The sequence below is a fragment of the Strix aluco genome, chromosome 5 (genome assembly GCF_031877795.1).
Source record: "Strix aluco isolate bStrAlu1 chromosome 5, bStrAlu1.hap1, whole genome shotgun sequence".
In the NCBI taxonomy this organism is placed as follows: Eukaryota; Metazoa; Chordata; class Aves; order Strigiformes; family Strigidae; genus Strix; species Strix aluco.
The window spans coordinates 74,077,915-74,092,259 of NC_133935.1; the positions used below are offsets into that span (position 1 = coordinate 74,077,915).

Consider the following 14,345-nt stretch of genomic DNA (forward strand, 5'->3'; position numbering starts at 1 on the left):
TGAGGGAACTGGGGTTGTTTAGTCTGGAGAAGAGGAGGCTGAGGGGAGACCTCATCGCCCTCTACAACTGCCTGAAAGGAGGTTGCAGAGAGCTGGGGATGAGTCTCTTTAACCAAGTAACAAGCAATAGGACAAGAGGGAATGGCCTCAAGTTGCACCTGAGAAGGTTTAGACTGGATATTAGGAAGCATTTCTTTACAGAACGGGTTGTTAAGTGTTGGAATGGGCTGCCCAGGGCAGTGGTGGAGTCCCCATCCCTGGAGGTGTTTAAGAGTCGGGTTGACATAGCGCTGAGGGATCTGGTGTAGTTGGGAACTGTCAGTGCTAGGTTAACGGTTGGACTGGATGATCTTCAAGGTCCTTTCCAACCTAGACGATTCTGTGATTCTGTGAAATCTTACGTACAATAGAGTGTAATTTTCTTTCCCCGTGAATTAAAGTAACTGCGGTACAAACTAGTAACTTGGCTGGAAGCGCTGATTTTCTGTTCTAGCGCTAACGTAATCACAGCTAGGCAAATCGATTTGTGCGTCCCACTGTCTGTCCCCTGAAGCGGGGCCCGCGCAGCCACTACGGCCTCGGCAGCCGCTGTGCTCCGCCTGTCGCCCTGCGCGGGCCGAGGGCGCGCCCCGCCAGCTCTGCCGAGCGGCCGCTGCCCTCCCGCCGAGCCCCCCGTCCCTGTTTCGGCTGCCTTCGCTTCCTGGAGGAGCCCGCCCCGCCCCGCCGCGCCCTCCCCTCCGCCGCCCGGGGGCCGCCCCGCCGCGCTCCCCTCAGGCCGCCGCTGGCGGGGCGGGGACGGTTAACGGCCGGCGCGCGCGGTCTCCCAGCAACGCGGGATGGCGGCGGGCGAGCAGCAGAGCCGCGACTACCTGCTGCGGCACCGGCTCCCCGAGCTGCTCCACCGCCTCGGCGCGCTGCTCCTCTACCACCGCCCCGGTGCGGCCCGCGGAGCGGCAGAGCCCCAGCGCCCCCCGCTCCGCCGCGAAAAGAGGGTGGGCGGGAGGGACTGTGCGGCCTTCGGTCACCAGCTGAGGGCCCTGCGTCTGCGGGAAATGTTAATTCGTTGCAGAAAGACCACGCGAGTTCCTGATCCAGGCGCTGGAAAGGGTGAAGGCTGGACAACGAGCCGAGGGGGAGTACCCGTACCTCATGGACGAGGCCAACCTGGCCGCCATGTTCAGCTTGCTGGACGTGGTGGGCCAAGGCCATGTAACGCCAGCGCAGTACAGAGAAGGTGCGTCTCACCTGGAAAGCAGGTCATACTGACACGGTTGGGTTTGTTTGCACAGAATTATTAAAATAGTTTCAAAGCTATGCCTGTGTGTACTTTAAGAGTATCCACATGTCTGCCAGTACACAACCTGGAACTTGGGAAGCTAAAAAAGTCACATATTTTAAGTTATATATGTTTACCTTTTATATTTAGGCCACTTTAAGGTGTTAAATTAACCTTTCAAAGACTTGCATAGGAAATTCTCTTTCCTTTTAGCTCTTAAAACTTTGGGACTGAGCACTGAAGATCTGCAGTTTGGAGATGATGTGAATATCACACTGGATGTATTCAAGGAAGAAGTGTAAGTTTAACTGAAAGGGGTTTTTTTAGGTGCGGGAGTACGCACAGGAGATATTTTACTGATTTGTCTTTTATTTACAAAACTACATAATTAAAGGACTTGCTGCTTTAACCCAATTTACTTCACATTGCAAGATCTAAAAAAGTCCATTATTGCCCGACTGACTGTGCTTGGCTTGCTGTGACCTGAACCAAATTCAGCATTTTCCTCCACCATCTCGGTTGCGTGGTTCTCTCAAAGCAGCCCTCTCAGATTACCCACCCCTCAGGTCAGACAGACATCAGCAGGTAGCCCAGGGGTTCAAATACTGATCTAGAAATGTGAAAGTGTTGTCTTCTTTGCACAGCTGTAGATGAAACAAGCTCAGAGTTATAATAATTTCTCATGGTCAAGGTATGGTTCTAGGGGCAATTTTTTGGTAGCTTTTGCAGTCACCAAAAGGTGACTGGAAATAATTATCCTCATTGTTTCATTGTTATCTAACTAGAATTCTTTTTTTTTTTTTTCTGTCTTAGGAAGAAGAAGATGCTGGAGAGCTGGGTTGGGTATTAGCTTGAGCAGTGGTCTGCTACATGTATTAGAAATAGGCCTCTTGCTCCAGTTCTGGTTTGTCAGCTGTGGATAGCCAATACTCATTCCCCCCTTGTTTGAGCAATCATCTGAGAAGGACAAATGACAAGAATTTGTTCACATTTAACAGGCCCTAGAAGGGCCTATTTTTTGAGAATTGATTTTCTTAATGCAAGTAGATGGTTAAAAAAAAAAAAAGTAGAGATCATATTTACACAACTAAACCATGTTTTGAAGTTTCCTCCTTGAGTTTGTAGCTTACAGTAGGGGGTTGTTACCTGTTGGCTCATTACCATTACTCATTAACTTTAGGAGTTGAGCTGTTTCATAAGTTGTTTTTTGGGCTTGTGCAGTGTTTTGCCTTTTTTTTTTTTTTTTTAAAGGAAAGACCAACTTTAGCAAGTTATGACAAATGTCCACAGTTAAAGAAAGGTAGCACTTCCAAGTAAAATGATGTTTTCAAAGTTACAACACAGTATTTATGCAATTTTTGAGAAACTTTAAAAAAAATTAGGAGATACTTTGGTACAGCAAATAAAAAAATTTGAATTAGTATGAATAAAGAAAACAAAGTGACATATTCATTCCTTCAGTGTCCTGTTTGCACACATTTTAATACAGAACATCCATTACCTGGGATTTAGATATGTAAAACACGCACATTTAGGTGAAGGTGGACCAAGTCACAGGGAAGAGTTGTTTGCATTGTACACAGGTGTATTTACACTGTAACTACTCTGTATTCCTTAGAATGATGTTACAGCACACAACCCTGACCAGGCAGACATATCCATTAAAGATGACAGTTTTAGCTTCTAAAGGCAATGGCAAGGAGGTTAAGGAAAATAACCAAATCAGTAGCATTTTGAATTTTTTTTAAAAACTGTATAGAATAAGGCAGAAGATCTTATTAGATTAAACCAGTCATTCAGCATACAGTATTGAAAAAAAAAAACAAACAAGTATATTACAACATACTTGCTTTGCTTTTGTTTAAAATAAGTAGTTTAGACAAAGTTATTAACCATTTCTGAAGAAGTCTTTATTTTCCTGTATTTGGCCAACTAGCTCTCAAATTGAGAAGAATCTCAACATCCTTTTGAGCTAATTTATAAACTCCAAGTTCATTTAGTGCTGCTGTTGCAGACGGCTGGTTTGGTTTTAATGTTTCATTTTCTGAGGCTGACTGTAGTACATCCTTCAGCAGCAAGGCAGAGCCGATATTCAGGTTCAGGATAATACAGGCTTCTTTTATGCTAGAGGGAAGTTACATGGATTAAGATGAGAAGGACCCATGAGATAACCACTATGTGCACAAAGTTAAATGTAACAAAAAAACCTCCATAGTCTTCTGAAAAGGATCAGGAGCATTGAACTGAAAAGTGGTGCTTAGATCAAGGCAAACAGTATACTACTTCTCACTGTCTAAGCCTTTTCCATTATGTATGTGTATTTCATAATCATCAATATTTTGCCTCCCAGCTTCTTAAGTTTTTTCACTAATATTAAAAATACAGAATAGAATTTACCATTTAATCAGTCTAGCTTTCCCTAGCTACATTTGCCCCTAAGATAATTAGGAACTTCTTCAGTATATTTTAAGAGCACAATTTAACACACAGTTGCTAGAACCTGAACATTTTTCCTAATTAATATCATTAAGGACCAAACTGATACCGTGTTGTTGTCACATTGTTTCTAGTCTAAATACAATAGATAGCTGTGTACCCATTACGCATTTTTTTTTTTATGGTTCCTTTGTGTATGTGTGTCCTCTTATGCTGGGAATAATACGCATGTATCAATACCTTTATGAACGTGATGTGCTCAAAAAAAACCCTTAAACCTGAAGATGAATATTCCAATTTAAAAATGCCAGCATATATTTGTCTTCAAGTGTTCAAGACTGAATGCCACGCTCCATATTAATTAAAAATATTAAGATTTCTGCCCCAATTACCCTAGGAGTTTAGTACTGGACTCTTTAGAAGACTGTGGACTATTTAAAAGACTGATCACAAAGAAGGTAGTTTCTTCTCATCACTGAAAGCAACTGGACCACTATGCAAGGCAATTCTGAGCAGGAACATAGTTTAGTCTTTCTTCTAAAAATAGTTTACTGTGTTTCAACTGTATCTTTGAGTAGTTTCTTTGGCTCCAGTTTCAAAAGCCTGTGCTACTTATATTCCTTCCATAAGTTAATTTATTTAGATATCCTGACTGCACAAAATACTCCAGAACACACACCACAGTCCATTGCTATCTGAGCATATGCAGCAGAATCAAAACTTTCCTAGTTGTAAACACCGGAAGCATAAATGATCCACATATTTTAAGTGTGGTTCAAAACTAACTGTGAAAATAATCTTGGTGATATGTAAAACACATGTATTCATCTGGACATTCACTTCTGAAATACCAACGGACCAGAAGTTTGCCTACTTACTGCTTGAAGTAGTTTTCTGGCCTCTTGCAGTAGTGTGAAAATAAAGGGAACAGATTTCTACTCATGTCAAACTGGAGTTGTGCTGCTCCTCCTTCATTGAAATGATTTGCCATAATTATCTACAAACACAAAGAGGTACATCTGCTGTTTAGGCCGGTCACCAGCACCTACTGTATGGGTCACATTTTGCCGATACCTACTTCCTGATATATGTATATATCCACTTTCTCTGCAAGCATTTGCCAGAAAATTTTGAACAGTGAGTGACAGAGCTGCTGTTCTAGTTGTAGCAAGCGGTCCCGTAGGGTCAACAACATTGGGCAAGCTGTGCTCGATAAGGACATCACTGCTTGCTCTGCTTGAGATGGTAAAGATAACCACCTGAAAGAAACAATCGCACCGAAGTCATTGTAATGAAGTTATTCACATTGCAACAACTGAAGTTAAAATTATCCTTTAAAAAAAATCTTGCCCATTTACAATGGTTCAGAGAGAGTTCTTTCCCATTTCAAATCTAAAAGTAATCAGTCTAATGCTATTTTTAGATTTCATTTAATATTAAAAGTCATGCTTTAGTTATAAATCTCTGAACACGCCATTCAAACTCCATCTAATCTAGAAAATCATCATATTCATTTTTTGAACTACTTCAGAACTGTTCTACACAGGAGCAAACATTCAAGCAGCCCTATGAGCCTGTGAAGACAGAACAGCCATTAGAGGCCATTTCATATTAACTCTTTAATACTACTATGAAGAAAATAATTCTTGTCCAAACTAGAGTGATCCAGAATTCTCCCTAAGGTTTTTAAGGTAATGTGCCCACTAATTGTGGAACTACTTTAGAAAACATTAATTAAAACAGTCTTGAAGTAAGTGTTAAAAAGAATTTTCCAAAACTTACTACCCTGTGCCATTCCTATTCAGGAAAATAATTTTGCCTATTAGCTACTCCTTCCTTTATTTACCTCAATATTTTTAATAGGAAACAATATTGTAATATGGGAAGAGAGTAAACAGACAGAATCACCTCTCTTTTTTATACAGCTTTGCAGCATCTTTGACCTCTCTGAAGACATGATCTACTTGACGAGTGAGCATATCATGTTTCAAGCGTTCCAGGAGGTTAATCATTTCGTCAAAGACAGAACTCTCCATCGAAGCCAGCTGCCCTAGCTGTAGTTTACTGACAGCATTACTTTCTGCATGAACTTCCAGCTCAGCCTGCTGCAGCTGCAAGAAGAACTAGAGAAACAAAACCAGATATGAATAACACAAAAAATAATCTTACCATTTGAACTTTTCATTCGTACTTTAAACAGGCACAGTTCTAGAAAACACTCTCCTGACCAATTTATAAACTTAAAATTTTAAGATTTTGAAATCACTTTCTGATGGTTCCCTGTGGCCCTGAAAAACAAAGCACAGTGGTTTAATCCTAGTGATGGAACTAATACAGGTTTCAGATACGAAAGCAGACAGGTAAGGGGAACAGATCTAGAGAAATACCAAAAAGATATTTTAAGACTGACAGCAGAAAGCTTAAAAAAAAACACCCTGATTTTGTCCTTTTTAATGTTTGTGAAAGTAAACTAGAATCTTTAATTGTAAGTCATTTTAGAAATAATCGTTCATTAAATCATAAATTTTCTGGGCTGACAACTGCAAGAAAATGAAGCAAGTTTAATGTGACATAGTGGTAACAACTTGTTGGGTTTTGCTTTTAAGCTGATCAAGACACTTCAGCAGACACAGCTTTACAAGATGAAGGCTGCTGTCCTATCAAGCCAAGATTATCCTCTGCTAGAGCCACAGTTTCCTACGAAGACAAAAAGAATTCGGAGGCTGCCCATCTTGCACACAATACCTCTTTTTACATACTTTACAAGTAACAGGTTTTTTGATCTTTTGTACCAATAACCACAGAAAAGCTGAAATGCTACACAACAGCCATGTTGCCACCAGGCTATTACACAGCAAAATCATTAATTCCCAATTCCCAGTTATCAGTGAGTGGCTTTTCTGAGCAACACCTAAACCATGCTGCAACGCAGATACCCATGCTGAGTCTGTTTAAGCTGACCTGCCATGAGAGTAGTTCAAGCATTGTGCTCAGGCTACTGCATGCACTTCAACATCAATGCTGTCAATACTGACTCAGAGATCTCCAAAATTAACTGACTGATTTTTTACAATACAAAGCATGTAAAGGGACTACTTTTTTGTCTGTTCACATTATTCCATCCCCCAGGCTCTCTTTAAATTTCCCTAGAATGTTGTAATTAATACAGCTTAGATCTCAAACAATAATCTGTCCTTATTTATACATCTTTTATTAAATTTAAATTTACATTTCATTCTCTTTTTTCAATAATTAATTCTGAAGACACTTAAACAGTGCTGGAAAAAAAGTTTGTTATCCAAAGCCCTTTTTTTTTTTTTTTAAAGTCGGATAATTACTTACTACATTGTCAGCCCAGTCTGCCAACACTGTTGCTATATAGTTAACAGCATTAAGGATTGCACAGTATCGGAAGCCTAAAGAAGCTCTAGTCTCTTCCTTCATTACTTGAGTTAATCGTATTCTGAAATCATCAACTAACTCCTTCTGTAGGCCCAGGAACTGCAGTTTTCTGGAAGCTGTTGGAAGATTCTTATACCTATCTGGAAAGACATTAATAAAATGTTTTTAGGTTTTCCAACACTGAATAAAAAGCTTTTCAAAAAGAAACATTACAGTCATCTTATTATACCACCTTACACCTATGAGAACATCATATAGTTTAAGACAGTTGACATATTTCAACGATTTCAGGGAACTAGTCGCTGCAAAAGCTAAACACGTAACAAAATGACATTCTTACCCCTCCCGATTCCACTAGCATTTTGTGTTCTAATACTTGAAGCAGTATGTGATTATACCACACCAGCCAGTGTGGCCCCTAAAGCGTACTCACACAGAGCAAGATAAAGCCATTGAATATGCAGTTAAGTGTCTCCTGAAAACTTACTTGCTCTTATGTTCTGTTCCAAGAAAGCAGATGTTACTTATTAGCTTCTAAATTGACACAGATTCAAAAGGAATAGTAGGATGTTTTTATTACTACATTGTAACAAATTATATTCTCTCAAGTATGAATGAGTTTTAATATGCCAAATATCAAATGGTTTTTTTCAGTTATTATTTTGTAAACATGTCACTAGCTTAAGATTAGTGCCCAGAATATGCTTGAGTTAGTGTCCAAAATACAAAACAGGAAAGCTTTTATTACATTGTAAACGTCACAACTTTGCAACATTTAGTGACTGCTGCTGACAATGGATAGTAAATAAATCTATTAGCTGAACTTTTTTTACTATTCGTTACAAACAAGAACAATGCCCATAGATTAATAATTACCTGTTATAACTAACAATAGAGTCATAAAAGTTTCAGCGCAGTCTGGGACTTTCATTTCATCTACGTCAGTGATATCTTTGTATTGCGATATCCACGCAGCCTCTGATGAAAGCATCGAGTCCATTTTCTGAAGAGCAACTGAGATGCACACAACTCATAAATTGTTTAAGTTTTTAATTAAAAAAAAATGCTAACAAAGCTCCCTCTAAAATACATAAACATAAAACCCTCATCTCTTGTAAGTTAAATTTTATATTTTCAGGTTATAAAAACTACTAATGACTTCATAGAAAACCAGCTTCAACGTATCTGCATTTGCAATGCTGTTAACAACTATGTCAGAGTTGATTGGGAGTTTTGTTTTATAATAGTTGTCTTGCTCCTTTCCAATAGATTTTCTCTTAATTTCTCAAAAGTTAATACCCTTCCCCTATTTCAATTTAAAGCCCATCCTTGTCTGCACACACATAAATATAACAATTATCTAAAAATAAGGCTACTGGATTCCATACAGCTTAGAGGCAAGAGTCCTACAAACTACAGAAGCACTATTCCAGTCTAAACAATTTTTAGTCAAAATAATCACAGAATATAAAAATATGTATGTCTTACATAGTAGCCCTGTCCAAGTGACATATCCTATTTGAGAATTCTATTCCTGTAAGTATATACAGTTTCTGAATGTGCAATATAAAGGCCAACAAAATCCAATGGAAGTCTTACATTTTTTTTCCACTGTTAGCCACCTTTGGAAGCAGGATTCTTCTGACAGAATATGCATGCAACTGGGAAAGGTGCTGAGATAACCGTGAACACTGTACAACTCTCTCTCAAACAGAAGTACCTCATCCACAAGGTGACAAAACAGTGTGTCATCATACAACAGGCATGGAATATCAGCAGCCAGCTTCTCCAAAATCAACATTACTAGAGCACGAGAGAATTCAAGCTTTTAAAAGAAAGAAGTGAATAAAATGTCAGAGATAGGAAGTATTAACAGGTGCAAACATGCACATAACAAACTGCTACTAGACTGAGTTAAGTGACCACACACTTAGTGAGATCAGTGGAAGTGGGCTTGCACAAGTATCTATCAGAAGTTGACTTACATATTCATATATATATATAAAACCATGAAAGTGCTTACCCCGGCATTCACTGAAGATCCTGCCTTGTCCAGTATTGGCTGGATTTTGTCATCAAGGAACTTTGCATGATTTCCAATCCACATAAGTACTTGTGTTAAATACCACTCGGGCTTATTTAAAAAAAGAAAATAAAATACTAAATGCATCCAAACAACATTTATTCAAGTGCTACTATTTTAAGACCAGCTTCTAAAAAATACCCATCTCTTCCCTGCCTCCTCTTGATCTCAGATCACTCAAGTCTTGCACTGTGTTTTACTTAGCTTTGATTTTCATAAAAGCAGCATCAGAGAAGTATTTCTGGATTTGAATTGTCTTAAATGCACCAATTATTCTGTTTCTTCGCAAGCAAAAGCTCCATTTTTTTATCTCCCACTGCTCTACTGCCTTCTCACTCATGAGGTCCTCTTTTCTGCTTCACATACTTCCTCCTGTTCTTCTGTGTGGTCTTTATTTCTTGGTACAGCAAAAAGGATGCACTCCTGAGAAAACTCTTCCCAGTAGCTCTGTTCTTACTGTTATTGTACCCAACCTCAACCCCACCTTCCCCCTGGAAGGGGAAAATCTATAACCTTCTTATTTCACATTTTAATGCTTTTAAGCTTTTTCAGTTTCCACACTTAAAAATATGGGCTGTAGCTGTTACAAAACAGCTCTCAAACTCTGCTCGATGCATTACAGCAGCATCAATGCATTGAAACCTGTTCCAATGACAATTCTCAGATAGAAATCTCAGTTTTTTAAGTTAACTCATACAAAAAGTGAGTCAGTTTCCAACTGCTAAAAACTCTTGTTGTAGGTCAATTAAAAAATTTAACCCAGAAAACTAATTATGTAACAGTGCCTTTAAACTAATCACATTAAGAGCAGAATCTCAACATTTTCAGTTACACGAAGGTAGCAAAACACAATGCCAAAAAACAAAGCCACAGCTTTGTACAGCCTTTGAGCTCAAGCAGTAAGAACAGTGCAAAACCCTTTGCAACACAACAGAGAAAATTAATCAAACCTTCTGAAATTATGGGAGTCAGTCGAAGATTGTAGTAACGCTTTCTAAAGGATCTGGGCAAGAGAGAAATATCACCAGGCCCAGAGAAAACGTTTGTGCCTCTAAAAGGCCTCCAAGCGCTATCTTCATGCCTGTACACACTTAGGCAGGCACAAGAACTGCACGGTTTTGAAGAATCTTAGTTTCAGAAAGGAAAGTGTTAAAGGTATACAAATTTAAATACAGGGGGAAAAAAGCATTAAAAAAAAAAATCAAACTGCTTTCTCCCATACCTTGTTTAAAACATTGGTTTGTTTATTTCCAGTGAAATGATATTTGAATCTTTTCTGAAGAGGATTCAGCATGATCTGTATTGGAAGAATAATGGGCGGCGATGGGGGTAAGGAGTACTTTTCTGGCAATTGTTTAGGTTTGGTTAACAGTTCATCTCTAAGTTTGACAGTTAAGGACAAATTTAAGTGTTGAATTCTCCCAACATCATCATTTCAAGGGAATGGGTTTATAAAAATGAACATTTCTTAGTTCTACCTCATTGGCCGAAGGCAGTATTACGCAATCTATAAAATTCCTCAAATATGAAGGATACTCAAAATATTTCAGTTTATATAATATTTAATACAACTCAGCCTACTAAGGGTTATTTGTTCAGTGACAATACAAATCACTTCAGTCAGTTTGATTTAGAAAACTCATACAATTAAAAAAAACCCAAACAAACACAGAAAACCACCATCATCAGTACCAAACACAGGGGCTATCCAAGAGACAGATGTATTCATATTTGTTAAAGGAGGATAAAGGACTCATGAGATTAATAAATGCAATATATGATTTCCCATTTTCACGTAACTGATTTAAGTGACCCAGTCTGACAGACCAAAACTGTTACCAACTCAGGGCTGTGTAGAATGGCCTTGTATCTTCCCACTCCCCGATTTATTTTAAAAACAAACAAACAAAAAAAGCAGCCACAACCACTCCAGGAAAAACGGCTTGGTTGCACTTTAGCTATGCTTTATTTAATTAACATAAAGAAAAGAACAGGATGAGCAGCAGTGCCTTCTGATTAACCTCAAAGGCAGACTACTATCACTGCACAATAAATATCCTTCCATGGCCTCCCCTTTTCACAAAGTCTCCTTCCGAGACACATATCTTCAAGCTTTCCCTCTTTTCTTTCTGGGATGGGACATATTATAAAGTGATTAAGGCTATGAAAGGAAAAGCATTAACTGTGTCAACTAACACATACATCACCATTTTTTTATTAAGATGGGCAATCTTGCTGAAGCATGTAAGGCTTGATCCTCAGGAACCCTGAGCTGTCAGCTACCATGAGATCACTAGATCTGATGACTTGGAGTTCCATTGTTGCTACTGCCAAAAAGGACAACTTTAGCACCTGGCATTTTCTAAACAAACAATACATTCTAATGTTAATACAAAGTAACATAAATACAAATTATCTTCTGTCTTTAGGGAGAACAAAATTTTAAATAACTCTCCTTGAGAATGTGCATCTCTGACATTTATTATTCTTACTAAAATACACCACAACTGTTTAAAAGGATACGAAGTTTGCAATTTCAGAAGCTGACAAAACAACATCTCCAAATTGTTGTATACATCAGGAGCACTGGCTGGTGCAGCAAGGCCAAATGCCTGAGACTGTGGTGGCCCCACAAATGGCCAGCGGAGCTGGGTTAGCACCTCTTCAAAGTCACTGAAGGGCAAAACAAGCACTTTAACACGAACCTACAGTACAATACAAAGATGAGGGAGTGGTGGTACATCTCTCACCTTGACAATTTGTCCTTAAGAATTTTATGCCAGAATTTAACAGTGGATCTCACAAAGGCAAGAAGATGAGAACAAGATGACTCCTGAAGTTTAATATCCAGTTCTGCCATGAATGCTAGAGTACTGGCTGCCTCTGGAACATTGTTGGTCATCAGATATTGCTGAATGCTATCACTATAAAATACAAGAAAAGCCAGGGTCAAAAATTCATTAAAGATAACAGAAAATAATCAAAAAATGAAGATTAAACTTTCTCAAAACTAGAATATTTTAATGATGGATAAACTAGGTTACCGGTCTCAGAAGACATACGCGGTACTCAGAAATTCTACCTTAACTCTTCTATTCGTGAAATCCATTTAAGATAGGCCAGGTGTCGTTCAATCTCTTCTACTTGACTAATGAGTACGTCGAGATCTTCCATCCACGGCTGAGCTTTCAGTAAGTGGCTACTGATTGAATCAGATAGAAGAGTTTCTTCCTCTAAAAGCCGACTCAGAGACTTTTTAGAATCTTCTGCATTCTTTAAGGCATTCTGAATTCTTTTAGGGACTTCTGATGAAACTGTAAGTACCTACATTCACAGACAAGTATTAAGTCTGACATAAAACCACTGTCCTATGTAGAGTAGTACCATTTGAGGTATTAATACATTGCTTTAATTCCATTAAATATACTTAATCAGTCATATAGCATATTCAGAGGAGAAAAAAAAAAAAAGATGTTTACCTGTTCTTCTAACTGCTTCTTATTTGCAGACAGCTTATCAATAAGGTTGTCCAGCTTCCTCAGAGAATCATAGTCATTTCCCACTTCTCTTTCCACAAATTCAGAAACATAGTATGGGATATCACAACGATCTAGATCTCTAATGACTTCTTTCTTTCTAACAGCAATGGCTGCCATGATTCTCTGCAATACTGATTAGACAATTTCTAATTAGTCACCACTAAAACAAAACTCCATGAAAAGCTGAGCAGTTCAATTTAAATGAAAACTTAAATAAGACATTCCATAAATACACTGCTTTAAATGAGACAATTTGCTGGCATAAGTCTCAGCTGAGATATGATAAAACCTTGCTTGCACATTCAACCGGTGATTTATTATACATTAATTACTGAAGACAAATATGCCTGTTAATTTCTTCCTTTCCCAAAAGTGTGAATTTTATTAAAATAGTTCATTATATATATGTAGTTTCTACCTATGTAATATGGAAAACGATAAAAAATACTAGGAAATTTTGTAAAATAAAAAGAAAGATAACAATGTTCCACTTTACCTTTTCATACAGTTTAGGATGTTCCAGAGCACTGATGAGTGATGCAAAGTACTAGCAAAGTATCCACTTTGGTCTTGCAATGATTTGTAAAGTAGAAGGACCACTGAAATATTTGTAAGAAAACCTACACAGTATAACAGAAGAGGCACTTGCTGATCCACACATTTGTCAGCATCCAGAGAAAACCAAACCTGAAACAGAGGATGATTATCTACAGTGAAACAAAAAAGGCAACAATGACGAGTGTTTGGCTAGTTCAAATCTCAACATTTTAATATCACTTTCACAACAGTGTTTAAAAATTAAATTTATACACTTGCCTTTATCTGCTGCAAACTTTAATTAAGTGAAAACCCTATTAAACAGACAAAAGAAAAGAGAAAATGGTGCAACTAGCGAGCCAAAGTTGGAGAAGCAATAGAGAGCACCGGGAAAAACAAACTGGGAGACCAAGTGTCTTGCTAAAGAAGTGAATAAAGAAAAGAGTAGTAAAAAGCACCATGCTGTTTGCAACAACGCAAAAAAATAATGCCGCAGAAGACTACTAATCAAGCACTGCTCTTTTCTTACTAGAGGAAAGGATCAGGATACAGGAGAAGATAGGAACAGGACACTGAGGAGCATCCTCCAACCTTTTTCCCGCTCAAGCACGCAGCTCCGCACCCACCTTCGCCAGAGGGCCAGGCCGTGTCACGGCGCGTTAGAAGGCTCTGCGGGCCCCGGGGAGGCTCCGAGCCAGGCCCCCCCCTGCCACCCACGGCCCAGGCCGGGCGACCAAGCAGTCCCTTTCCCCGCCAGCCGTTAGCGCCTCGGCGAGCCCTTCTCCGCTCTGAGCTCTGCCCCCGAGGCGCCGCTTTCCTTCGCAGGCTGCCCGGCGCCCAGCAGAGCCCCGCCAGTGGGCGCAGGCGGCGGAGCTCGGGGTAACGGGCGGCGGAACCCGCAGGGGCCCGCGGAGACCAGGGCTCCCCGCCGGACGGCCAGCTGCTGGGACAGGGCCCGAGGCAGGCACCGCCCGGCGCCGCTGACAGGCCCGCGGCTCCCTCAGCCGCCGCAGCCCCGCCCCTGCCGCGTCGCAGCCCCGCGGGCGCCGCGTCACGTGCGCGCAGCTCCGCC

General features: G+C 39.7%; 2 protein-coding genes across 2 annotated transcripts; one reads left to right on the forward strand and one right to left on the reverse strand.

Annotated features, from left to right (window-relative positions):
• The first annotated feature begins 763 nt into the window (after window positions 1-763).
• EFCAB10 (EF-hand calcium binding domain 10) lies at window positions 764-2,724 on the forward strand. The gene is made up of 4 exons (XM_074827816.1): window positions 764-936; window positions 1,070-1,234; window positions 1,490-1,574; window positions 2,090-2,724. Exons 1-4 carry the CDS (start codon window positions 837-839, stop codon window positions 2,124-2,126), a joined length of 387 nt encoding a protein of 128 aa, XP_074683917.1. The 5' UTR covers window positions 764-836; the 3' UTR covers window positions 2,127-2,724.
• A 437-nt stretch (window positions 2,725-3,161) lies between these two features.
• Window positions 3,162-14,288, reverse strand: RINT1 (RAD50 interactor 1). The gene is made up of 15 exons (XM_074827815.1): window positions 13,900-14,288; window positions 13,233-13,423; window positions 12,677-12,867; window positions 12,280-12,521; window positions 11,948-12,121; window positions 11,721-11,870; window positions 10,420-10,576; window positions 9,138-9,248; window positions 8,714-8,939; window positions 7,991-8,128; window positions 7,055-7,254; window positions 5,621-5,835; window positions 4,791-4,971; window positions 4,591-4,709; window positions 3,162-3,400 (listed from the first exon to the last, which is right to left on the reverse strand). The coding sequence occupies exons 3-15, from the start codon at window positions 12,851-12,853 to the stop codon at window positions 3,187-3,189; spliced, it is 2,304 nt and encodes a 767-aa protein (XP_074683916.1). The 5' UTR covers window positions 12,854-12,867; window positions 13,233-13,423; window positions 13,900-14,288; the 3' UTR covers window positions 3,162-3,186.
• Window positions 14,289-14,345: the final 57 nt, after the last annotated feature.